The sequence below is a fragment of the Cherax quadricarinatus genome, chromosome 6 (genome assembly GCF_038502225.1).
Source record: "Cherax quadricarinatus isolate ZL_2023a chromosome 6, ASM3850222v1, whole genome shotgun sequence".
Classification (NCBI taxonomy): Eukaryota; Metazoa; Arthropoda; class Malacostraca; order Decapoda; family Parastacidae; genus Cherax; species Cherax quadricarinatus.
Window position 1 is genome coordinate 46559307 of NC_091297.1, and position 26286 is coordinate 46585592.

At 42.4% G+C, this 26286-nt stretch overlaps 1 protein-coding gene across 1 annotated transcript in view; it reads left to right on the forward strand.

Annotated features, from left to right (window-relative positions):
- The first annotated feature begins 2050 nt into the window (after positions 1-2050).
- Positions 2051-26286, forward strand: part of LOC128691697 (serine/threonine-protein kinase MRCK alpha) — a 163398-nt gene continuing 139162 nt past the window's right edge. The window contains exons 1-3 of the mRNA XM_070105408.1: positions 2051-2239; positions 3399-3468; positions 12840-13008. Of these exons, the coding sequence (XP_069961509.1) occupies positions 2051-2239; positions 3399-3468; positions 12840-13008 (428 nt within the window). The remainder of the gene's footprint in view (positions 2240-3398; positions 3469-12839; positions 13009-26286) is intronic.

Genomic DNA, 26286 nt, shown 5'->3' on the forward strand with positions numbered 1-26286 from the left:
CATATGGGTGACGTTCAAAAGTGGGCCATTGCTAAATGGGAGGTGGACACTAAAAGAAAGCTAGCATCAGGTAGGGTAGGCTCCAAAACCTGGTGGTCCCTGGTCAAAGACAGACAAGGTTATCTGCTTGATGAACTCATTCCACCTCTAAATCGACAGGATGGGACCACCTCTACTAGTAGTCAAGAGAAGGCGGACCTCTTTGCTGAACACTTTGCTACCAAAATGCAAGTTCCTGATCCAGCAAGGGACCCTCCTTGGCTAGCTGCAAGAACTGTGTCAAAACTGTCAGTGGTGACAATAAGGCAGGAGGAGGTGCATTTCCTTCTTAAATCACTTAACCAAGAAAAGGCTGTGGGCCCAGACAAGTTGAGCCCAAGATTGCTGAGAAGATGTGCAGACCAGCTAGCAGCACCTCTAACTCGCATCTTTCAGCACTGCCTAGTACAGAGTAAATGGCCCTCTCTATGGAAAGAGGCAAATGTAGTCCCTGTTCACAAAAAGAAGAGCAGAGCAGAAATCAGCAACTACAGACCAGTGTCACTCCTGTCAATCACTGGTAAGATCCTTGAGACAATAATCTCAAGACAAATGACAGAGTTTTTGGACTACCACTCACTACTTTGTGATCGTCAATATGGCTTCAGGAAAGGTTACTCTGCTGTTGATCTGTTGTTAAACCTCTCCACTAAGTGGCACCAGTCACTGGATGAATCCAAAGTCAGCTGTGTGGTAGCACTGGACATTGCTGGCACTTTCGACTGGTTGTGGCACCAGGGCCTCTTAGCAAAACTTCAAGCACTGGGAATTGCAGGCTCTATGCTGTCTCTCCTCAGTGATTACCTTCATGGTAGATCTCTAAGTGTAGTTCTCAATGGAATGGAATCAGCAAGACATCCTATTGGGGCAAGTGTTCCACAAGGAAGAGTGCTGGGACCATTGTTATGGAATGTCTACTTCAACGACCTTCTTCATCTCATCCCAGAATTGCATGCATATGCAGACGATTGTACAGTGACATTCACTTATCCAAGAGAAGATATGCCAGCTGCTCTAAGCTACATCAATCACCAGCTGAGAGCTATATCAGCTTGGGGAAATAGATGGCAAGTAACATTTGCACCTGAGAAAATGCAAATGATGATCGTCTCTAGGCACCATGATGGTAATGCTGGTGCAGTAGTAAGGATGAATGGGAGGGTGTTGGCACCTGGAGAAGAAGTTGATATCCTTGGGGTGAAATTTGACTCCAAACTAACCATGAAGAACCATGTTGTAAATCTTGCAAACAAGGCAGGCAGGAAGCTTACAGCACTTCGCCGTATCTCGCATCTGCTTGACAGTAGGGGTTGCAAGATTCTGTATGAGGCACAAGTACGCTCACACCTTGAGTATGCTCCACTTTCTTGGTTAGCCTCCCACCCCCTCTCATCTGAGACTGCTTGACAGAGTAGAGAACAGAGCAAGACGTCTCATCTCTCGCCTGGACCCATCCTGGATAGATCTGTCATTTCAGCAGAGCCTTCAACACAGGAGGGATGTGGGTGGCCCTACTGTTATGTACAAGACTAATATTGACAAAGTACCACACTTGGATCCACTTCGAGGACAGCGTGAAACAAGCTTTTATGCCACAAGTCAGGCAGAAGGCAGCAACTTTACTCTCGCTGTACCCTTCTCCAGAACATCACTCCATCTGAGATCATACATACCCAGGATGACTCGAGTATGGAACACATTCGTACAGCATAATGATGTCAGCGAGATAAAGTCAGTTGATCAAATGAAAATGCTGGCCCACAGATGGCTCCAACTTCATCCTGTTCCCTACTTTTATGTCTCATAACAATAAAAATGCTTTCAAATGAGCTGATGTAGGTAACAGCTCTTAGTTTGCCAATAAAGCTAGGGATCCTTAACCTTGTCTAACCCTGTGTAAAAAAAAAAAAAAACAGTGAAGAGCAGGGGTGCAGTGGGGACAGCAAAGGAGCACTGTATCAACATTTGTGGCCCCAGACTATTCAACATCTTATTGGAAGATATCAGAAACATGACTGGAACAAATGTAGAAGCCTTCAAGAGGAAACTGGACAAGTATTTTCACCAGGTGTCAGATGATCTAGTCTATGATGGGGGCAGTGGGCCTCTGGTAGCAACAGCCTGGATGACCAGGCAAGCATCATTTGAGCCTGGCCTGTGGCCGGGCTCTGAGAGTAGTGAGACTCGAAACTCGTCAGAGGTAGGTAGGGTGTGTGTGTGTGTGTGTGTTACCATTTTGTCCTAGGCACATGTCGATTAGACACTAGGCCTGGTGTATGTGCATGTATGTATGTGTGTGTGTGTGTTTATACTCGCCTAGTTGTGGTTGCAGGGGTTGAGTCATAGCTCCTGGCCTCGCCTCTTCACTGGCCACTACTGGGTCACACTCTCTGCACTATGAGCTTTATCATACCTCTGCTGTGTGTGTGTGTGTGTGTGTGTGTGTGTGTGTGTGTGTGTGTGTGTGTGTGTGTGTGTATGCAAAACATGCCATGGGGGTTGGAAATGTTTAGCTCAAGTACTTTCACACTTCTAAGTGCGTCATCTGGAGCTATGCAATATTCTAAGGCAGGGACTGAAGCAAGGGAAGTTTTCTCAGAATAGTGCAGTGCGGGTGTGTCACCGGCCACAGCTTCTCTTAGAATGTGGGCAACGGTCTTTGCCAACCCCGCACCACCACCATCTCCCTACTCCCCATATGGGGTAGGATGGTTTTTGAGATGTGAAGTATTATGAAATTAGAAGATATAATAGCCAGCCCCAAGCTTTTTCTAGCTGCTTAGAACAGGTAATGTGACTTGAGAAAATACATTTCTCATTGGACTATATATATGGATTGCTATTGTTCTGTGTAACCTTTTTAATTAATGAAAGGAATAGAATATGCTCTTTGTCTGTTTGAATGTCCTCCTCTGGAGCATTCATATGCTCCCAAGGGTACTCAGAAATATCTCTTCCTAAATATTGTTCACTCTCCTCCTCACTGTCGGTTAATATGCCTTACTTGGGAATCTTCTATACCATTCCAATAATATTTCTATGATCCAAATTTCTACTTCTAATACCGTTTAACCCCACTACTTATGCTATCCCGTAATCTTGTGTACCTCTCAAGGTATGGTACAGTAACAGCTAAACGCGTTATATAACCATTCACAACTGACGTAGCATGAAGTTTTGGTGCGTAGACACAAGTCGAACGTCGCCAATCCATCATGAAACCACCTGCCATAATGAACAATCCTGTGATTGTGTAGAGCATTTTTGTTTAAGATTGTGTACAATAGATTCTACTAAATAGCTATTGAGCTTGTATAATGCATAATTTGAGTTATATGCTGTATTCCTTATGTTTCAAGAGAGAAGATTCAATTATAATTCTTTCCATGACAGAACTGTTTGGTACAATCTGGGCAGCATCCCACTCTGGTGGGTGATTACAGGAACTAACATGGTTAAAGATAGAGTTCGATTTCTGCCCGGTCCTGACTGAGTGTTTATGTTGGGCTATTCTGGTTTCCAGCAGTTTACCTATTTGACCAATATATGAGAGAGGACACTGAGTACATGGGACCTTGTAAACCCCACCAACCTTGTTGAGAGCCTTATGCATCTGCAGCCCAGAGTACTTAGATGGCAAAATCAGCAACATATTCAACTTAGCCACAAAACTGAGATATCCTAGGGACTTTGTCGAGAAGGCACTAATGTCAACAAGAAAGACTTTGTACAGGACTGAACCTAAGGAGGTGATGACCAGGAAAAATGTACTGGTTTTACCATACAATGAGAACCTGGTTTGCCTGCCTGAGGCATTAAAAAAGATCAATATAAACCTTGCTTTCAAAAACAAGGACTGTGAAACAAAGGCTGATTTAAAACACACCCTCTAACAAAGTTGGGGTTTACAAGGTCCCATGTACTTAGTGTCCTCTCTCATATATTGGTCAAATAGGTAAATGGCTGGAAATCAAAATAGCCCAACATAAATACTCAGGACAGGGCAGGAATCGAACACCATCTTCAACCATGCTCCTGTAATCACCCTCCAGAGTGTGATGCTCCCCAGATTATTGTACCAAACAGTTCTGTCATGGAAAGAAACATAATTGAATCTACTCTTGAAACATGAAAGGAATGTAGTATATAACTCAAATTATGGGTTATACAAGCTCGATAGCTATTTTACACAATCTTAAACAACAATGCTATACAAAATCACAGGATTACTCATTATACCAGGTGGTTTCATGGTGATGCTCAACCTGTGTCTACGCACCAAAACTTCATGCTATGTCAGTTGTGTATGGTTATATAACGAGTTTAGCTGTTACTGTACTATAAATTGACAGGTACACAAGATTATGGGGTAACATAGGTAGTGGGGTTAAAGGATATTAGAAGTAGAAATTTGGATCATAGAATGGTATAAAAAATTCTCAAGTAAGGCCTATTAACCGACACTGAGAAGGATAGTAGACAATGTTTAGGAAGAGATGCTTCTGAGTACCATTGGAAACATTCGAGTACACCAGAGGAGGACATTAAATGGACAAAGAGCACATTCTATTCCTTTCATTAATTAAAAAGGTTACACAGAATAATAGCAATCTATATATATATATATATATATATATATATATATATATATATATAGATATATATATATATAGTATCCACTGAGAAAATATTTTCTCAAGTCACATGATCTGTTCTAAGCGGCTAGAAAAAAAACTTGGGGTTGGCACCGACCGTTGCCCACATTGTGAGAGAAGCGCGGCCGGTGACACACCCGCACTGCGCTACTCTGAGAAAAATTCTGCTTCAGTTGCTGCCTTGCAACATTGCATAGTTCCTGATGACACACTGAGAAGTGTGAAAGTACTTGAGCTGAAGATTTCCACCCCCTGTGGTTTGTCTTGCATAGTTAAGATCGCCTGTCTGCGAGTGTGTGTGTGTGTGTGCGCCATTATATATATATATATATATATATATATATATATATATATATATATATATATATATATATATATATATATATAACACTGATCTCTGGCTGAAGGAGACTCGAACCTTGGAACAAGGTATGCAGTGCTATACCATCCTCACCACACTGGACCAATACCTTGGAGTCCAGCTTGCGCTAGACTTTGATCCAAGACTCCAAGGTATTGGTCCAGTGTGGTGAGAATGGTATAGCACTGCGTACCTTGTTCCAAGGTTCGTAGGTTCGAGTCTCCTTCTGCCAGAGATCAGTGCTTGTGTATATTTCGCCTGCTCTTGCGAATTCCTTGTATGTATGTATGTATGTATGTATGTATGTATGTATGTGTGTGTGTGTGTGTGTGTGTGTGTGTGTGTGTGTGTGTGTGTGTGTGTGTGTGTGTGTGTGTATATATATATATATATATATATATATATATATATATATATATATATATATATATATATATATATATGTATATATATATATTGTGCAAAACAACCACTGTGAAAGAATAGAGAAGTTCCAAGTGCTTTCGTGACTACTCGCATTATCATGGAACAATGAAAGTAAAGCATCAAAGGAAGGTATATAAAGGGGTAGCCCACACCTCACTATCAGATCCCACAACAACGAAACACCTGATGTGAGACAGCAGGCCCGCCGGCCGAACTAGACAGGTCCTTCATACAACCCACCAACAAACTATTCTACCCAAGAAATAAGAAATTTAAAAAATTATTGTTTGTCCAATGCATTATTAAATTCTTCCCAAATTCTATTAATTATAAATGGATCTAATTTATATAAACCAAAGGAAATATTCATATTATTGTCAAAACTGCTTTTTATGAAACAAGATTCAATTATATTCCTGTCGACCATGGACTTGCTTGATACTACTTTCTCAATTTGTATTCCAGAGTTCATAGATGAGGAAATATCCAAAATTTATGAAATAGGTAATGATTTGAAATACCCAAGAAATGTAACTGATAAATCTTTTAAAGTTGCTAGAAATACTTTTTACAATCCAAAAAGGGACAACCAGCCTTATTCAACTAAAAATATGTTGGTTCTCCCTTACCATGAAAACTTGGTTGATATGCCTTCTCTTCTTAAGACTTTTAATATTAAAGTTATATTCAAAAATCTTGATACAGTAAAAAAAAACTTTGATAAAGAATTCCCCCCAAAATGCTGATGGATGTGTCTATAAGATTGCTTGTAAAATTTGCGATAAAGTTTATTACAGCCAAACTGGTAAAAATCTCGAACTAAGATTAAAACAACATAAATATAGCATTAGAACTGGACAAGATTCCAATGCTCTATTTATTCATGTAAGAGATTTTAACCATCCAATTGATTTTCAAAAAGTTGAGAAAGTAGTATCAAGGAAGTCCATGGTCGACAGGAATATAATTGAATCTTGTTTCATAAAAAGCAGTTTTGACAATAATATGAATATTTCCTTTGGTTTATATAAATTAGATCCATTTATAATTAATAGAATTTGGGAAGAATTTAATAATACATTGGACAAATAATAATTTTTTAAATTTCTTATTTATTGGGTAGAATAGTTTGTTGGTGGGTTGTATGAAGGACCTGTCTAGTTCGGCCGGTGGGCCTGCTGTCTCGCGTCAGGTGTTTCGTTGTTGTGGGATCTGATAGTGAGGTGTGGGCTACCCCTTTATATACCTTCCTTTGATGCTTTACTTTCATTGTTCCTTGATAATGTGAGTAGTCACGAAAGCACTTGGAACTTCTCTATTCTTTCACAGTGGTTGTTTTGCATATTCTGAAATCACCTGTTTACTGTGATCTTATTGCATATATATATATATATATATATATATATATATATATATATATATATATATATATATATATATATATATATATATATATATATATATATATATATATAATGTAGTGCCGAATAGGCAGAACTTGCCATCTTGGCTTAAATAGCAACGCTCATCTTGCCATATAAGACAAGTGAAAATTTGTGTATGCAATAATTTCGCCAAAATCATTCTGAACCTAACGAAAAAAAATATATTTCACTGTGTTTGTTTAGTATTAAATTATATATATTTAGTTGGGTTAGGCCAAAATAAATTGCGCTTGTTATAATAAGGTTAGGCAAGTTTTCTAAGTTCCCTTTGGTGCAAAATTATAAATTTTTGCATCAACATTAATGAAAAAAATATATCTTTAAACGTATAAGAGAAAATTTTAGAAAGGACTTAATTTTAAATGAGTTCTTGCTACTTGACCAGTTTTACATATTCGGCACGACATATCTCTCTCTCTCATAATATATATATATATATATTTATATATATTTATATATATATATATATATATATATATATATATATATATATATATATATATATATATATATTCTTCAACGTTCCAGCCGTATCCCACTGAGGTGGGGTGGCCCAAAAGGAAAAACGAAAGTTTCTCCTTTTAAATTTAGTAATATATATAGGAGAAGGCGTTACAAGCCCCTTGCTCCCGGCATTCTAGTCGCCTCTTACGACACGCATGACTTAAGGAGGAAGAATTCTGTTCCACTTCCATATATATATATATATATATATATATATATATATATATATATATATATATATATATATATATATATATATATATATATATTGGATACATCAGAAACGTGCTAGTACCCTATTTGTTACACTATGTGAAACCGGGATCAAAAACTAGCAATTTTTCCCTCTCATATTCCACTGCAAGTAACTTAAAAGTTGAGATACACAGAGTAGGTTATATACAGCGTGGAGAGATATGGTGGGGTTGGTAGTGGTACGGGGAGCCAGTAAGTGGGTTGGAGGGTTATGGTGTCCATGGGGATGGGTGGCTCCTCGGGTACCCCATATGCAAGGGGGAGGAGTAAAGTTGTGGTTGCGACTGGAGGCAACTCACCTCTCCAGAAAAAAAAACGCCCGAGGACGTGTTCATTCATTCTCATTCCTCAGTGTTTGTCCCGGCGCGTGATGGGTCGCTGCCCACCACCCTTCTGAGCATGGTGACAGTCGTCTGTAGTTGACCAGCAAATGGTCCAGGGATCATAGCTCATGCGACCCGGTCCCAGACCAGGTCTGGCCAGTCAGACTGTTACTTTAGGATTTAGGTTGTTTAATTACTCTTTTTGCATAATATTTACAATAAACAGAAAGCCCATAGGATGCACAGTATTTCGGGCAAAACTAATAATAATAATAATAGTAATTATTATTATTATTATTATTATTATTTCTACAAGTACATGTACAAGGTATACAGTCCTGGCTGACATCAATGACATACTACTATATAGAAAGCCCCTTGTTATGCAGAGCATTTCGGGCAAATTTAGGAGGTCAGTTTTGTCCCCAGGATGCGACTAACACCAAGGTACCTATTTTCCTGATATGTGAACATGGATAGCAGATATCTTAAGGAAAGACGTCCTAATATTTGCACCCACACCGGGAATCGACCTCTGTATGAGTGCGTCAGCGATCCAGCTACTGGACTTGTTTTAAAAAATTACATATATTAGTTTTTAAGAATCTATACATCGTATTAACAGGAAGTTGAAAGATAGAAGTTACGACATAATTGTTAAAATAAAAAAAATGCAGTTGTCTAGTTTTAAAAGGGTGAATGGAACCAATTTATGAACTTACGATACAGTATAATAATATATAGTTACCTTTGATGGGTTTCCAGAGTTTTCCTACTCCCGGAGCCCAGCCCTGCGCTAGGCTTGTCTGGTGCTTGCCTGACTAACTAGGCTGTTGCTAGTGGCAGCCCGCTAGTCCACATATCCATCACAATCTGGATGATCAGGCACTTGGTGGAGACACTTGAAGACTAATACACTTGTCCCAGCAGTTATTTTTTAGATCTGGTAATTGTTGAATATTCTGTGAACATGGATGTTGATATTGTGCCCACCGCACTCCTGCATTTCACTGACCTTATTGTACATTTTCTCTCATATCGTCCCTCTTGATCCATGGAACTGGACTTATCCTCCCATTCCTCGGATTAAACCTGAATGTCTCCGTTCACCATAGAATTGGGGTTGTAGAAGTGGTGGAATATTAAAACGGCGTCAGGGAGAAATCCAAATATTTTTTTCCTCGAAGCCTTTTTATTTACTATTAGGCTATGGGTTCCTACAGTATGAACTATAGTGAACCCCATCTTAATATAAATAAAAATAATTCTCCCATATTTCACTCTTAGTATGTTATGGCAGTGTGCAGATTAGGGATTAAGCCCTCAAGCACTTTTCACTTACATATTTTCACGCTTCTCTCCATCGTGTACATATTTAGGACTTTCAGGCGTTCCCAATAACTTGAATACTTCATTGCCTCTATGCCGACCGTAAATACTGTACCTGTTCCAGCTCTGATATTTTCCCTACACTGAACAATATTCTAAATGAGAGAGCACAAGCAATTTGAATAATTACCATTGGAACTATTTCCTTTGTTTTGAAAGTCTCATTATCTGCCCCGTCATTTTTCCTGGCTATCGTGATGTTTGCTTTAGTGTGTTCCTTGAAAGAAAGGTCAGCTGACATAATTATTGCAAGGTGTTTCACGTGTTCCTTTCGTTCTATTTGATTATCCTCTTGGGATCATCAGATACAACGAGAATAACATGACATTCAATTTTGAACGTCATTTTATTCTCCACTGCCCATTAGAAAACGTTGTTTATATCTTGTAATTTTTTCGTGTCTTTTACCGAGGTGATTTTCATGCTTATTTTGGTATCCGCAGCTGATACAAAACTGTGGAGAGTGATTTTTTTTTATCAATGTTACGAGGATAGAGGCGCCAGGACAGTGCCTTAAGTAGTGAGCTTTTGCTTGGCTAATGATAGATTTTTGCCTTTTTTTTTACCACTCCTCTGTGTTATATCTGTCAGAAGATTATTTCAGCAGATAAGGTTATCAGAAGTTGTTACAAGAAGTTGGTGCACACTACATGGAGTCCTACTTAAGCATTACCTTGATAACTCATGAAATCTGAAAGTCGTATTTTGTTGACAATGAGTCTGGTGTTACTGTACCTTATGTTTGATGGAAAATTAAATTTTCTTGATTTTAAGCTTGTCGAATTACCTCTGCTTTTCACTGGTATTTTCCCCAGACACGTTCTCGCAAGTACAGTAGTAATTTCACTGTAAATTCTAATGTATATTTTTGCCTGCATTACAGAGGATACAGTTAGAGGAATTTTAAACATTCCTATTTATATAAGTAATTGAATTTATATAAACAGTGATTTTTCGCGTATTGTCTTCATTCCTACAGTTTCATCTGCTGTATTTTAAATGAAGTTGCCAGGATACAGCTTCCACCAGTGTTAACACGACCCTGGTCCTTTAATTCAAGCAGTCTTATCACTATCTGCTCAGTCATAATTAAAATTGTTTTCATTATAATATCTTCCCTAGTGCCCCAAGGCGTCCTCATCCTCATAGCAGACAGACAAAAACACCCGGCACACTTTTGTATCATCATTTGCAGATGACACTAAAATAAGCATGAAAGTCAATACGGTAGAGGACACTGAAAAAGTACAGGAAGACATAATCAGGGTTTTCCAGTGGGCAGTGGAAAACAACATGACGTTCAATGGTGATAAATTCCAGCTGCTTAGGTATGGAAAGAATGAAGAACTCAAAAGGAGCACTATATACAAAACTCAAGAGGGTCACCAAATAGAACGAAAGGAACACGTAAAAGACCTAGGAATAATTATGTCAGCGGACCTTTTTTTTTAAAGACCATAAGACAAAGATCACGACAGCCAGGAATATGACTGGGTGGGTATTGAGAACTTTCAAAACAAGGGAAACAATGCCGATGGTGACACTCTTCAAATCGCTAGTGCTCCCTCACTTAGAATATTGCTCAGTGCTGACGGCCCCGTTCAGGGCAGGAGAAATATCGGAGCTGGAACAAATACAGAGATCGTTTACGGCTCACATTGAGCCAGTAAAGCACCTAAACTGCTGGGAACGCCTGCAAGTCTTGAACATGTGCTCATTGGAGCGGAGGAGACAGAGGTACATGATAATATATACCTGGAAGGTACTCGAGGGCTTGGTCCCAAATCTGCGCACTGCCATAACATACTGGAGAGAGATATGGGAGGAAGTGTAAAATAAACCCAGTGAGGAGCAGGGGTGCGGTGGGGACAATAAGGGAACACTATGAACATCCGGGGTCCCAGACTTTTCAACATCTTACCAGAAGATATCAGAAACACTGCTGGAACAAGTGTTGAAGCCTTCAAGAGGAAACTAGACAAGTATCTTCACCAGGTGCCAGATCAACCAGGCTGTGATGGATATGTTGGGCAGCGGGCCTCCAGCAGCAACAGCCTGGTTGACCAGGCGAGCACCAGACGAGCCTGGCCCATGGCCGGGCTCAGAGAGTAGATAAACTCTCGAAACTCTTCAAAGGTATATCAAAGGTATCCTTTCTGCCAAGGTGGTCAGTTTACTTATCTCAACCTCTGATCATAGAACATTCCCTCAAGTTCTGAACTTTTTTTTCGAGCTTCTGCACTCGCTTTACTAAAGAAAGTGAGGTCCACGTTGGTCCACGTGCTCGTTGATTGGACTAGTATGTTGTGTATAAAGTTCTGGAGGATACTTGAAGTTCCTGATTGATGTTTCGATTGTGCGTCTAGCGTGGCATTTGATTCTGAAGGTATACAGAACATACCTGACCGGTTTCGAGGGTTCTGAACCCTGGCAGCCCAGCCTAAGGCCAGAGTTCCCTATTAATTAGGTTGTTGGTACTAGCAACCCGCAGACTGGTCTGATCCAGTTTCCTCTTTAAAACTTCTACTGATAACCGATATTCCCTTGAGCTGATATTTACCTCCAGATCCTTTTCCTTAAATATACTCTTTTAGTCTCTTACTGGGCTGTACTTATCTCTATTCTTCCCTCACCTCCATCAACATGACTTTGTGGAGATTAAACCCCAGCAACCACATACTGGACCATTTTTGCAAAACACCTTTCTATGGTGCGCGTGCGTGTGTGGATGGGGAGGGGGGATTCTAGGCTTTTCGGTATTGTTAAGATATAATGGGAAATGCCAAGTATCTCATGTCTTTAAGAGATTAATTATTAATTTGTATTATGCGCCTCCTAGTCATCTAGGCTGTAGTGCCTGTTTGTATTACATATCACAAACAGTAGCAGCCTGAGAGACCAGGTTATGATCAAAATCTGGTGGGAGGCCAGGCAGAGCTGATATTACACTGAGAGAAAACACGGTAATTGTTAAAGGAACAGACTCAACTTGATATGGAGAGGGCTTTTCGGGAAAAAATATCGCAACCACTTCTTCTCTCTTCATTGACGTGTTGAGTAGAAATGTATCAAGTCCCTATTGATGGGCTTCCTGTACACTTAGAAAAAATGTAATTGTCTAGTGTTTTACAGAGGATAACATCAGAGAAGGGGATTTATAAGCCTCTTTTGAGGTCCAGTGTGAATTTGATGATGTAGGTTTGAATGAGTTGCTTTGGTTGAGGAAGATTTAAATGTCGAGGCGTCTTTGGTACCACCATGTCACCAACGTAATGTAATCAAGTTCTGATGATTTTTTTGTTAAACGTAATGGTAAGTTGAGAGTTTTGCAGCCACGGTAGTGATTGTATTTATTTGTAAGTGTATTGGTAAGTTCATGGTTTAGCACTTAACTATTTTGTTGATTTATTAGTAGCTAAGTGTAATTAATTTATGTTGACAGTGAAACCGGTGGTGCAGCGTGTGAAGGCTCTTCGACTGACCCGAGACGACTTCGAAGTGATAAAGGTGATAGGACGAGGAGCTTTTGGCGAAGTATGTGTCGTCAAGCTAAAAGGAACTGACAGAGTCTTTGCTATGAAGATTCTAAATAAGTGGGAGATGCTTAAGAGGTTAGTAAAGACGTGTGTGTGTGTGTACTCACCTAATTGTGGTTGCAGGGGTCGATTCATATCTCCTGACCCCGCCTCTTTACTGGTCGTCTCTAGGTACACTCCCTGCTCCATGAGCTTTATCGTATCTCTTCTTAAAACTGTGCATGGATCCTGCCTCCACTACATCACTGTCCAGATTGCTCCGCTTCCTGACAACTCTTTAGCTGAAGGAAACCTTCCTAACATCCCTGTGACTCATCTGAGTCTTCAACTTCCAGTTGTGACCCCTTGTTGCTGTGTCCCATATCAGAAGCTGCGTGCGTGCGTGTTTGCATGCGTGCGTGCTTGTAGTGTGAGCGTCTGTGCATGTTCGTGCGCGCATGTGCATGTGTGTATACGTACGTTCGTAAGTACATATGTACCTATGTATTCACCTAGCTGTATTTGTGGTTGCATAGGTTGAGAGATTGTTCCTGGCCCTGCTTCACTGACCGCTTGAGCCATATCATACCCATTCTTAAAGCTATGTATGGATCTTGCCTTTACCACTTGGCTGTTTGAGACCATACCACTTCCTGACCACTCTAAGGCTAAAGAATAAAGAAGCATTGCCCTACGACTCGTCTGTTTACCTTCCAGTTGTACCCTCGTGTACCTGAGACCTGTCTCTCACTGACTTGCCTTGTCAACACTATTTCTCTCGGTATTTCGCATGTCATAATCATGTCACCTCTTGTCCTTCTGTCTTCTAATGTCAAGTTTAGCTCCTCTAATCAGTGCGAATAGCTCGTACCCCCTCAGCTCTGAGACTGGTCTTGTAGCAAACTTTTCCACTTTTTTTTTCTAGCGTCTTTACTTTCTTTACCAGATACAGGTCAGTACTGGCACTGCAAACTACAAGATGGCTCTGGCAGTTGTCATGAATAGGGTGGTGAATGCTTCCTTGTTGAGGTTTCTGAAAGCTACCTCTAAGTGTCCCAGTTTCGCATTTACTGTAGCAGTTATCCATCTGGCTGATGTGTGCCTCAGGTAAAATGTTCCGAACAAGGCTCACCCCAAGTTCCTCTTGCAGGGAGAGTTGCAACCTTTATCTCCTGAGCTGCTTCTCTGTTTCATGTCGTTCATGCCCTTCCCTGATTTCTTATAACTTTGTATTTACTAGGGTTAAATCAAGGGATGGGACGATATCAAAATTGTAACTGATACTGTATCATCAAAATTAGCCGATACCCACCAGTACCTGTACCGATGCCACTAAATGAAGGCAGGGTAGAGAATGCAGAAAACTTTTTCATTTCATCGGAAGGCCACGCAGACCATCTAACTGACATAGTACTTATCCCATAGAATTCGAAAAAGATATTGAAAACATGCCCACTCAGCACTTGGACCATATTCATGGACTTCCTTATTTATAAAAAACAAAAAGTACAAACCGCCCTTAGCGTGAACACTCAATATTCTTTGGAGAAAGAGCCTAGATCTAGGTGAAATATCGGAGACCTTAAAGGATGCAGACACAGCTCCTTTGCATGAGAGAGGCTGCGCTAACATCCCATATCATAAAAATCTTCGAAAGAGTTATGAGATGTCAATTTACAAACTTCATGGAACAACACAATCAGCATAACCCAAAACCAGCACGGTTTTAGAAATGGACGATTATTCCTGTCAAGTGCTAAACCACTATGACAAAATTACAGAGGCGTTAGAAGCAAACAAAAACGCAGATGTGATATACACTGATTTTGCGAAGGCGTTTAACAAATACGATCTTGGGGTGATTGCATACAAAATGAGGACCATGGGCATAACTAGGAAGGTAGGCAGATGGATTTTCAGGTTCCTAACACACACAGTGCAGAGTAGTAGTTGTAAATAGAACAAAATTCAGCATCAAAGACGTAAACAGCTAAGTAGTGCGCACCGCGTGCGCGCGCGCACACGGAGGCACGCACACACACGGACACACACACGGACACACACACACGGACACACACACACGGACACACACACACACGGACACACACACACGGACACACACACACGGACACACACACACACGGACACACACACGGACACACACGGACACACACACACGGACACACACGGACACACACACACACGGACACACACACACACGGACACACACACACACGGACACACACACACACGGACACACACACACGGACACACACACACACGCACACACACACACACGGACACACACACACACGGACACACACACGGACACACACACGGACACACACACACGGACACACACACACGGACACACACACACGGACACACACACACGGACACACACACACGGACACACACACACGGACACACACACACGGACACACACACACGGACACACACACACACACACACACACACACACACACACACACACACACGGACACACTCACACGGACACACACACACACACACGGACACACACGGACACACACACACGGACACACACACACACGGACACACACACACGGACACACACACACACGGACACACACACGGACACACACACGGACACACACACACACGGACACACACACACACACGGACACACACGGACACACACACACACGGACACACACACACACACACACACACACACACGGACACACACACGGACACACACACGGACACACACACACGGACACACACGGACACACACGGACACACACGGACACACACTGACACACACACGGACACACACACACACACACACACACACACACACACACACACACACGGACACACACACACGGACACACACACATGGACACACACGGACACACACACGGACACACACACGGACACACACACGGACACACACACGGACACACACACGGACACACACACGGACACACACACGGACATGCGCGCGCACACACACGTACACACACACACACACACACACACACACACACACACACACACACACACACACACACACACACACACACACACACACACACACACAGTCCAGTGGGAAAGAAAATGATGGACTACGTGACAGAATGCAAGGAGGAAGGGAAGAGGTTGTTCCCAAGGACAACAGAAATGAAAATAAATGGTATAACAGAAATAATGAGAAGACCAGAACAAGCCCTTGGTTTACCCAAAGGTGTAAGGAGGTAAAAATTAAGTGAACTAGAGAATGGAAAATATACAGAAGACTAAGGACCCAGGAAAATAAAGAGATTAGTCAAAGAGCCAGAAATGAGTATGCACGGATAGGGAGGCCCAGTGACAGTAGAAAAGCGACATAGCATCGAAAGTCAAGTCTGACTTGAAGCTGTTGTATACATCAGGAGGAAGACAACAGTCAAGGACCAGGTAATCAGGCTGAGGAAGAAAGGTGGGGAGCTCACAAGAAATGACCAAGAAATATGTTAGGACCTAAACATGAGATTTAAAGAAGTATTTACAGTGGAGCCAGAAAGGACTCCGGGAAGTCAGAACAGGGGGATACACCAACAAGGGATATACTAACAAGTGCTGGATGAGATACACATGACCGAGGAGGAGGTGAAGAAGGTGTTAAATGAACTTCATACCTCAAAGGCGGTGGGACCGGACATATCTCCGTGGGTCCTTAGAGAGGGAGCAGATGTGAAGTGTGTATCACTATTAACAGTTTTCAATACATCTATCAAAACTGGGCAGATACCTGAGGTATTGAACATGGCAAATGTAGTCCCCATTTTTAAGGAGACAGATGCAAGACAGTGTCACTGATGTGTATAGTATGCAAAGATTATCAGGAGGAGAGTGGTGGAGCACCTAGAATGGAAGAGGCTTGTAAAGAACACTCTGTCACAAACTTACTGGAGTTTCATGACAAGGTAACAAAAGTATGACACGAGAGAGGGGTGGATAGATTGCATTTTATTGGGCTGCAAGAAGGCTTTGACACAGTTTCTCACAAGAGATTAGTGCAAAAGCTAGAGGATCAGGCATGCATAACAGGAAGGGCACTGTAATGGATTAGGGAATACCTAACAGGGAGACAACATTGGGTCATGGTGCCTGGTGTCAGAATGGGCACCTGTGATGAGCGGGGTTCCACAGGGGTCAGTCCTAGGACCAGTGCTATTTTTGGTGTATGTGAATGACATAATGGAAGGAATAGACTCAGAAGTGTCCCTGTTTGCAGATGTGAAGCTAACGAGGACAGTTAAGTTGGATGAGGATCAGGCAGGACTATAAAGAGACTCGGATAGGCTGCAAGCCTGGTTCAACAACTTGCTCCTTAAATATAACCCCGTCTGATGCAAAGTCATAAAGATCAGGGAAGGACAAAGAAGACTCCAGACAGAGTATAGGTTAGTTGGCCAAAGGCTGCAGACCTCACTCACAAGGAAAAGGATCTTTGAGTGAGTATAATACTGAGCACATCTCCTGAGGTGCACATCAGCCAGATAACCGCTTCAGCATATGGACACCTAGCAAACCTGAGAATAGCATTCTGATACTTCAGTAAGGAATGGTTCAAGACTCTGTACACCGTGCACGCCAGGCCCATACTGGAGTATGCAGCACCAGTTTGGAACCCACACCTGGTCAAGCACATCAAGAGATAAGAGAAAGTACAAAGGTTTGCAACAAGACTAGTTTCAGAGCTAAGGGGATTATTCTATGAAGAAAGGTTAAGGAAAACTGACCTGATGACACTGGAGGACAGGAGGGTTAGGGGAGACATGATAACGACGTACAAAATACTTTGGGGAATTGACAAGGTGGACAGAGACAGAATATTCCAGAGATGGGGCACAGAAACAAGGGGTCACAGTTGGAAGTTGGAGACTCAGATGAGTCAAAGGGATGTTAGGAAGTACTTCTTTAGTCATAGAGTTGTCAGGAAGTGGAATAGTCTAGAAAGTGACGTAGTGGAGGTGTCATGTGGGTTCCATAACGTGGATGGGGTAAAAACACTCGCGTAGGCTGGTTAGTACATATAATTATAACGGAAAGTATAGGAAGCACCATCAGCCACCCTGCCTCTCTCTGCTCTGTATCTCAGACTGACCCACCAGTGCCTAGGAGGTGAGCAGCGTTCGAAAACATGCTATGGTCAGCAGCAACGTGAATAACAGTCAGTGATTCACACACAGTTGGTAGTGAGTCATCTACTGGTAACTGGTTACTGGTAACTGGTACTACTGAGAGTCTTTCAGTCAGTAAGGGAATATTAGGACTGTGGACTGATTCATGTTTACTTGGACCGGCATGGTATAGTAAGTGAGCATTTGAAAGTGACTGGGACAGTCTGTCAGTCGATAAGAAACTAGGACTGATGACAGGAGCAGCAGTAGCCTGAGAGGCCTGAGTGTCGCCATTCGCTAAAGTATCACTTGAAGGTATGCGAGGCATAATGGCAAAGAAGTTGCACAAGAACAAATAAGGCAAAAATAATGAATAATAAAAATGATAAAAAATGCTAAAATTGCAATAAAAGAGATGTAACTAATTCTGCAGAAGTAATAAAAAAAATGTCTAAGATACACTGCAAGAGGAAGAACAACTCAATGTAAGGGACTGCTTGCCAGGATAAAAAAAATACAATGAAATTTACAAGTAAAAATATTACTGGAGGCTGAATTAAATGCAAAATGAGCTGTCTTTACTCTTGCTAATAAAAAAATTAACTAATAAAACTGTAAATCAACGTAAAAAGAATAAAATAAAATCACTAAATTGTATGCAGAGAGATAACTGGGAAATTTAAATATTTTCTAAGAGTGCAGAAACAAATTTAAAATATAATGCAAAGACAAAATCAGGAAAAATAATAAAATTAAAAACAGGAAACTCAAACAATAATGAACTGAGAATAATAATGGGTAAAAATATCAATAGAAGAAAATAATTCACTGCAGAACAAGTGCAACAAAATAATTCACTGCGGAACAAGTGCAACAAAATAATTCACTGCAGAACAAGTGCAACAAAATAATTCACTGCAGAACAAGTGCAACAAAATAATTCACTGCAGAACAAGTGCAACAAAATAATTCACTGCAGAACAAGTGCAACAAAATAATTCACTGCAGAACAAGTGCAACAAAATAATTCACTGCAGAACAAGTGCAACAAAATAATTCACTGCAGAACAAGTGCAACAAAATAATTCACTGCAGAACAAGTGCAACAAAATAATTCACTGCAGAACAAGTGCAACAAAATAAGGCGCAGAAATAATCACTGCAGCAATAAAGTTACACTGGGAAAATGCAGGTTAAATAATAAAAATAAAAATACGAAGAGAGACTGAACACTTTAGCTCTTAATTGTAAATTAAATAAAAACAATTTACTCAGAGTAAAGAAAACAGTTTAAGTTAAAAAGAAATTTAAATTACACTAAGAGTGAATTTGTTCAAAGAAATATGAAAAATATGAATAAAAATAAAACAAGAAACAAAACTGGAAGTGTAACACTTACAAGTGGCGGGGCACACAACACTTACAAGTGGCGGGGTACACAACACTTACAAGTGACGGGGTACACAACACTTACAAGTGGCGGGGCACACGACACTTACAAGTGGCAGGGCACACAACACTTACAAGTGGCAGGGCACACAACACTTACAAGTGGCAGGGCACACAACACTTACAAGTGGCAGGGCACACAACACTTACAAGTGGCAGGGCATTCAACACTTACAAGTGGCAGGGCATTCAACACTTACAAGTGGCAGGGCACAAAACACTTACAAGTGGCAGGTCATTCAACACTTACAAGTGGCGGGGCACACACAACACTTACAAGTGGCGGGGCACACAACACTTACAAGTGTTGGGGCACACAACACTTACAAGTGGCGGGGCACACAACACTTACAAGTTGCGGGGCACACAACACTTACAAGTTGCGGGGCACACAACACTTACAAGTGGCGGGGCACACAACACTTACAAGTGGCGGGGCACACAACACTTACAAGTGGCAGGGCACACACAACAAGGATTGTACACTTATTAGTTATGTTCTTAAAACAAAATCTTGCTATGACTGATACGACAAAAATTGCTGGCAAAAATAATGGTACACGAGTCTGTGAAAAAATCAAGGGAATGAGACACTGCTGGCATATGAAAAAAAAATGAAAAGGTACACACAGAAATAAATGGAGGATTTAGTATACTGGGGTGAATATCACTGCAGGAACTACAATAATGACAAATACTGAAGAATGCAATGCTGAAAGAACACAAGATAAAAAAAATGAATGAATTACTTCACACGCAGTGAATGACTGGGGTAAAGAACAAAATACTGCACAGAAATAAGGAATACACTTGAACACTACAAAAAAATACTTACTAAAGGCAGAGAGTAGCATAAAAAAACACAGATAAAAATATATAAAAGTGAAACACGAAAGATGAGTGATAACACTGAAAAATATTGCAAAAATAATGAGTCAAAGAAACACTGAGTCTGCACTGAAAACACAAGGCTTAGAGTACACAAGAAATTCACTGTAAATGTCTCACACACGCAAATGTCTTTAAATGCAGGAAAATGTCTCTAAACAGAAAATTATCACTGAAGTCTGAAATGGTTGATGGGCGGTGACGGGTGATGAGGTGAAGAGGTGGTACTGTGCGGGTGATGATTCCTCCTACACTCACACTGTTGTCGTGAAGAAATGCGCTTTCTAGGTGAACTCACATAACTGGCTTTATCGTTGGTGCACAGCCACAATCTCTTGACTAATTATGTGAGCCAAAACAGTACTAGGACCCGGTACAAGGGTGGAAAAACCCACAGGTAGAGGAGAGTGGGTGGCGGGTGGGTGAAGGGAGCATGACTCAACTCGCTGGCGCTCACTGACGCACAGTCTCACCACTCACACTCCAGGTGGCTTAACTATCCACACTATGCCACAGTGATGGTGAAGACCACTCCTAGCATCCAACTGGGAGCACAAAGTGATATATGAGACAATACTTCAGAGGAACTTGCATGGCTTACTTCTCTCTCTCAGCTGGGTTAGGAAGCTGGGCTGTCATGCTGGCTTAACCCATGACAATAGCTGACTGGAAGACGTGTAACGATGCACACAACATGAAAGAGCAGGTGGATGACAGGAGACAGGCTGGATGATAGGCTGAGGCAGGCTGACTGGCGTTCACTTCCACAGTCTGGCTTACTGGCTGGCTTAATTGCAAAATCCGGGTCAACCCCTCGGAGATTGAAGACATTAGCACACGAACTAAGCCAGGAAGCTTGAAAAGCAGCTGCAACTTGCTTGCAGGCTGGAGTACACAGAGTGGAGGTGAGTGAGGGTAAGCGGCTAGCTGGAGGTGGCGGACGGTTCACCTCTGACCTGCCGGCACCCCACAAACAATCTTCTAACGTCTGAAATACCCGTAAATCCACGCATCCCACCGCTGTCACCAATTTGTCGTGTGGGTTCGATAACGTGGATGGGGTAAAAACACGTAGGCTGGTTAGTACGTATAATTATAACGGAAAGTATTGGAAGCACCATCAGCCGCCCTGCCTCTCTCTGCTCTCTATCTCAGACTGACCCACCAGTGCCTAGGAGGTGAGCGGCATTCAAAAACATGCTATGGTCAGCAGCAACATGAATAACAGTCAGTGATTCACACACAGTTGGTAGTGAGTTGTCCACTGGTAACTGGTTACTGGTAACTGGTACTACTGAGAGAGGCAGGAACCATACATAGCTTTAAAACGAGGTTTGACAAGACTCATTGAGCAGGGAGAGAGGATCTAGTAGCGATCAGTGAAGATGCAGGGCCAGGAGCTATGACTCGACCCCTGTAACCACAAATAGGTGAGTACAAATTGGCGAGTACGTACACACACACACACACACACACACACACACGACCAGTGAAGAGGCGGGGCCAGGAGCTAGGACTCGACCCCTGCAACCTCAAGTAGGTGAGTGTACACACATGCACATACATGCACACACATGTGCACACACACACATGCGCACACACACGTGCACACACACATGTGCACACATGCACACACACACACATGCGCACACACACATGCATGCACACACATGCATGCACACATGCGCACACACATGTGCACACACACACACATGTGTGCACACACACACATGTGCACACACACACATGCACACACACATGCACACACACATGCACACGCACACACACACATGCACACACACACATACACATACACACACACATACACATACACACACACACACATACACACACACACATATACACACACACACACACACACACAGACACACACACACACACACACACACACACACACACACACACACACACACACACACACATACATACACACATACACACACACACACACACACACACACACACACACACACACACACACACACACACACATACACACACACACACAGACACACACACACACACACACACACACACACACACACACACACACACATATACACATACAGTCAGCAGACGTGGGTCACAAGGCTCCGAGAACTTTAGTGGTTTTTAAGTCGTGCAGTAACTGCTAGCAGTAATAAGTGGTAGTGACAACGTCAGTGAACAATCCTACGAGTGATAACCAGAGTTATTAGTTAAAAAATGTCGAGAGGAAGCCTGAAATCTTTAATATTTCAAAGTGTCAAACCGTTAGTGGCTAGTAGGCTTCTGTTGCTACACAGATTCAAATATACAAAGATTCAAGTGAGTGTGGAAGCGGGTGTTCAAGAATTTCGAGAGATTGGATAACAAGTGAAATGTGGGGCACCATACAGTGAGAGTGAAAAAGTTAGTAAGCAAAAGTAGAAAGGAAAAATATAATATATAACAAGGGAAGGTGGCAGTAGGCCTGCTGAAACAGTGACATCACAACAGTTGTGTGACATTATACATATAAAGTGTAACACCGAATGTGAAGTGTATTCCAATATAAGTGAAGTGTATTCTATCATAAGTGACATTGAGGGACGCGGGATGCATGAGCATATACGGTTATAAAGATCACGGGTGAAGAATTTTCAAAATAGTGATAGAAGGCGTGTGTACGACGACTACGTCATCAGCATCTGGCAACTTGTCATCGCATCACTGCCAGCTTAAGTATCACTCACCTGTTGGGGTTGTTTTGGGGGTTCTGAATCCTGGCCTTAGTCACTGTTAGATACTGGTCACTCACTCCTGCAAGCTATTACCAGAATTAGAGCAGAAATAGCATAGATAAGGTGAAGATAGGGTGAAGAGAGGGTTGACTAGCGAGGAGCAGCCTAGCGAGGGGAAGCCTAGTGAGGGTGACGTCAGACACTCCTAGAAGCTGAGACAAGCTAAATTTTACAACCTAATTACTTTCTGTGTTTTATAAGTAGAAGTGATAAGTGCTAGAATCACTGTTGGTAGTTTTAGAAATACGGGTATTACTACTGATATTTATTACCAGTATGAATACTTAGAAGTGGGGGCACACATACACACGCGCGCACACACACACGCACACACACATGCACGCGCACACACACACACACACACACACACACACACACACACACACACACACACACACACACACACAAACACACAAACACACAAACACACAAACACACACACACATACAGACACACACACACACCCATATACAGGATTTCACACCTTCCTGTGAAGTGACCCTCTAACCCTTCCTTCCCCCCCCCCACCTTTCTCCCTCTCCTCTCTTCCTCTCTCTCTCTCTCTCTCTCTCTCTCTCTCTCTCTCTCCCCTTTCATCCTCTCTTCCTCTTCCTCTCTCTCTTCCTCTCTCTCTTCCTCTCTCTCTTCCTCTCTCTCTTCCTCTCTCTCCCCCTCTTTCTCTCTCTCTTCCTCTTCTCTCTCTCTCCCTCTCTTCCCTTGTCACTCCCCCCTCTCTCTTACCTTTTCCCTCTCTCTCTCACTTTCTCCCCCTTCTCCCCTCCTACCCTCCCCTTCTCTCTCTTTCTCCCTCTCTCTCACTCTCTCCCCCTTTTTCTTTTTCACTTTCTCTTTTACTAAAAAAAAAAAAAAAGAAAAAAAAATGGTTGGGACTTGCAGGAATCAGGGATCAGATGACAATGGTACTGGTAGGGAGGAATGGATGGAGGGGCAGTGGAAAAGGATAGAGCAAGAATGAGAGAGAAAATTAGGAGAGCTTTCTGAAAAAAATGGAGAAAGAGCTCTCTGTGAAATGGGAAGAGAGGTTGGAGGAGACGACGAAGAATTGGGAGGCCCAAGTCGAAACTGCAGTAGCCAGGGTAAAGGTCCTAGAATTTGAGGTAAACAGGCTGAAGCAAGTCTCAGGGGTAGTGACCAGAGAAGACACACCATACGAAGCCGAGAGGCTGAACAGGAAGGAAGGAGATATGAAATATGCTAAGGTCCTATCAGCCTGCAAAGAAGGGCCAGGGAGTGGAAGGGAAGAGCAGATGGGTGCAGATGGAGAAGGAGATAGGTCGAATGCTGAGGCACAACCATGCTACCAAGAGCCACTGGAAAAATCAATGGAGAAAATGACCACATACAGACAGGAACCAGAGTCACAGAGGGAGAGGCAATGGGAGGAGGAAAGGGCAAAATCAGTGTTTATCCATGGGCTTCGGGAGAGAGAGGAAAGGACACACACTGAAAGACGGCAGGAAGAAAGAAAGGAGATTGAGAAAATCATCACGGAAATAGGGGGAGAAGACATGGACGAGATTGTAAATTTTCAGAGAATAGGGGGAAGAAACAGACCGATCAAGCTGATTCTCAGGACAGAAACAGTGCGGAACAGGATCCTCCAAGAAAAACCACGGTTGAGAAGCTCGGAAGAGTACAAGGTGTTCCTAGACAGAGACAACACAAAAAGAGACAGCAGCTGAGGGAGAGGACAAAAAAGCGAAAGGAGCTAGGAAAGGAGACAAGGATGGAACCAGCAGAGGTCAGTCAGAGCAGAACAGAGCAGCAAGAGCAAGCACACACACAACTATCCTCAGAACCCCACAACCTATCACACCATCCCAACACACAATACAATCCATACCCACAGCTTCCACCCAACCCCCAACCATAGAATCCCACAGTATGCTACCAGGTCTCCCACCCCCACAGGCCCCCCAAACCACAGTGTTGGAAAGGAAACTGAAGGTATGGTACACAAACGCTGATGGAATAACAAACAAGTGGGAGGAGTGGCACGAAAGAGTCAAAGAGGCGTCACCAGACATCATAGCAATCACAGAAACCAAGCTTACAGGTATGATAACAGATGCCATCTTCCCAACGGGATACCAGATCCTGAGGAAAGACAGAAGGAACAGGGGGGGGGGGAGGAGTGGTATTGCTGATCAAACACCGATGGAATTTTGATGAGCTGGAGAGAGGAGACAGCGGAGAAGAAAGTGATTGCATAGCGGGAACGCTTCACTCTGGAGGTCCCAAGGTGATAATTGCAGTGATGTATAACCCACCACAGAACAGCAGGAGGCCAAGGCAAGAGTATGACGAGAGCAATAGAGCGATGGTTGACACACTGGCTGCAGTGGCCAGAAGAGCTCATACATGCAGGGCAAAGCTCCTGATCATGGGCGACTTTAACCACAAGGAGATCGAATGGGAGAACTTGGAGCCACATGGGGGCCAAGATACATGGAGGGCTAAGATGATGGAGGTGGTACTGGAAAACTTCATGTACCAACACGTAAGGGACACTACAAGAGAGAGAGGAGAGGATGAACCAGCAAGACTGGACTTAGTATTCACCTTGAGTAGTGCAGATATTGAGGACATCACATATGAAAGACCCCTTGGGGCCAGCGATCATGTGGTTTTGAGCTTCGAATACACAGTAGAGCTACAAGTGGAGGGGGAAGCAGGAAGGCCAGGACGAATGAAACCAAACTACAGGAAAGGGGACTACACAGGAATGAGGAACTTCCTGAATGAGGTTCAGTGGGACAGAGAACTGGCAGGGAAACCAGTTAATGAAATGATGGAATATGTAGTCACAATGTGCAAGGAGGCTGAGGAGAGGTTTGTACCCAAGGGTAACAGGAATAATGAAAAAGCCAGGATGAGCCCATGGTTCACTCAAAGATGCAAGGAGGCAAAAACCAAGTGTGCTAGGGAATAGAAGAAATATAGAAGGCAAAGGACCCAGGAGAATAAGGAGAGCAGTCGTAGAGCCAGAAACGAATATGCACAGATAAGAAGGGAGGCCCAACGTCAATATGAAAACGACATAGCAGCAAAAGCCAAATCTGACCCGAAGCTGTTATACAGCC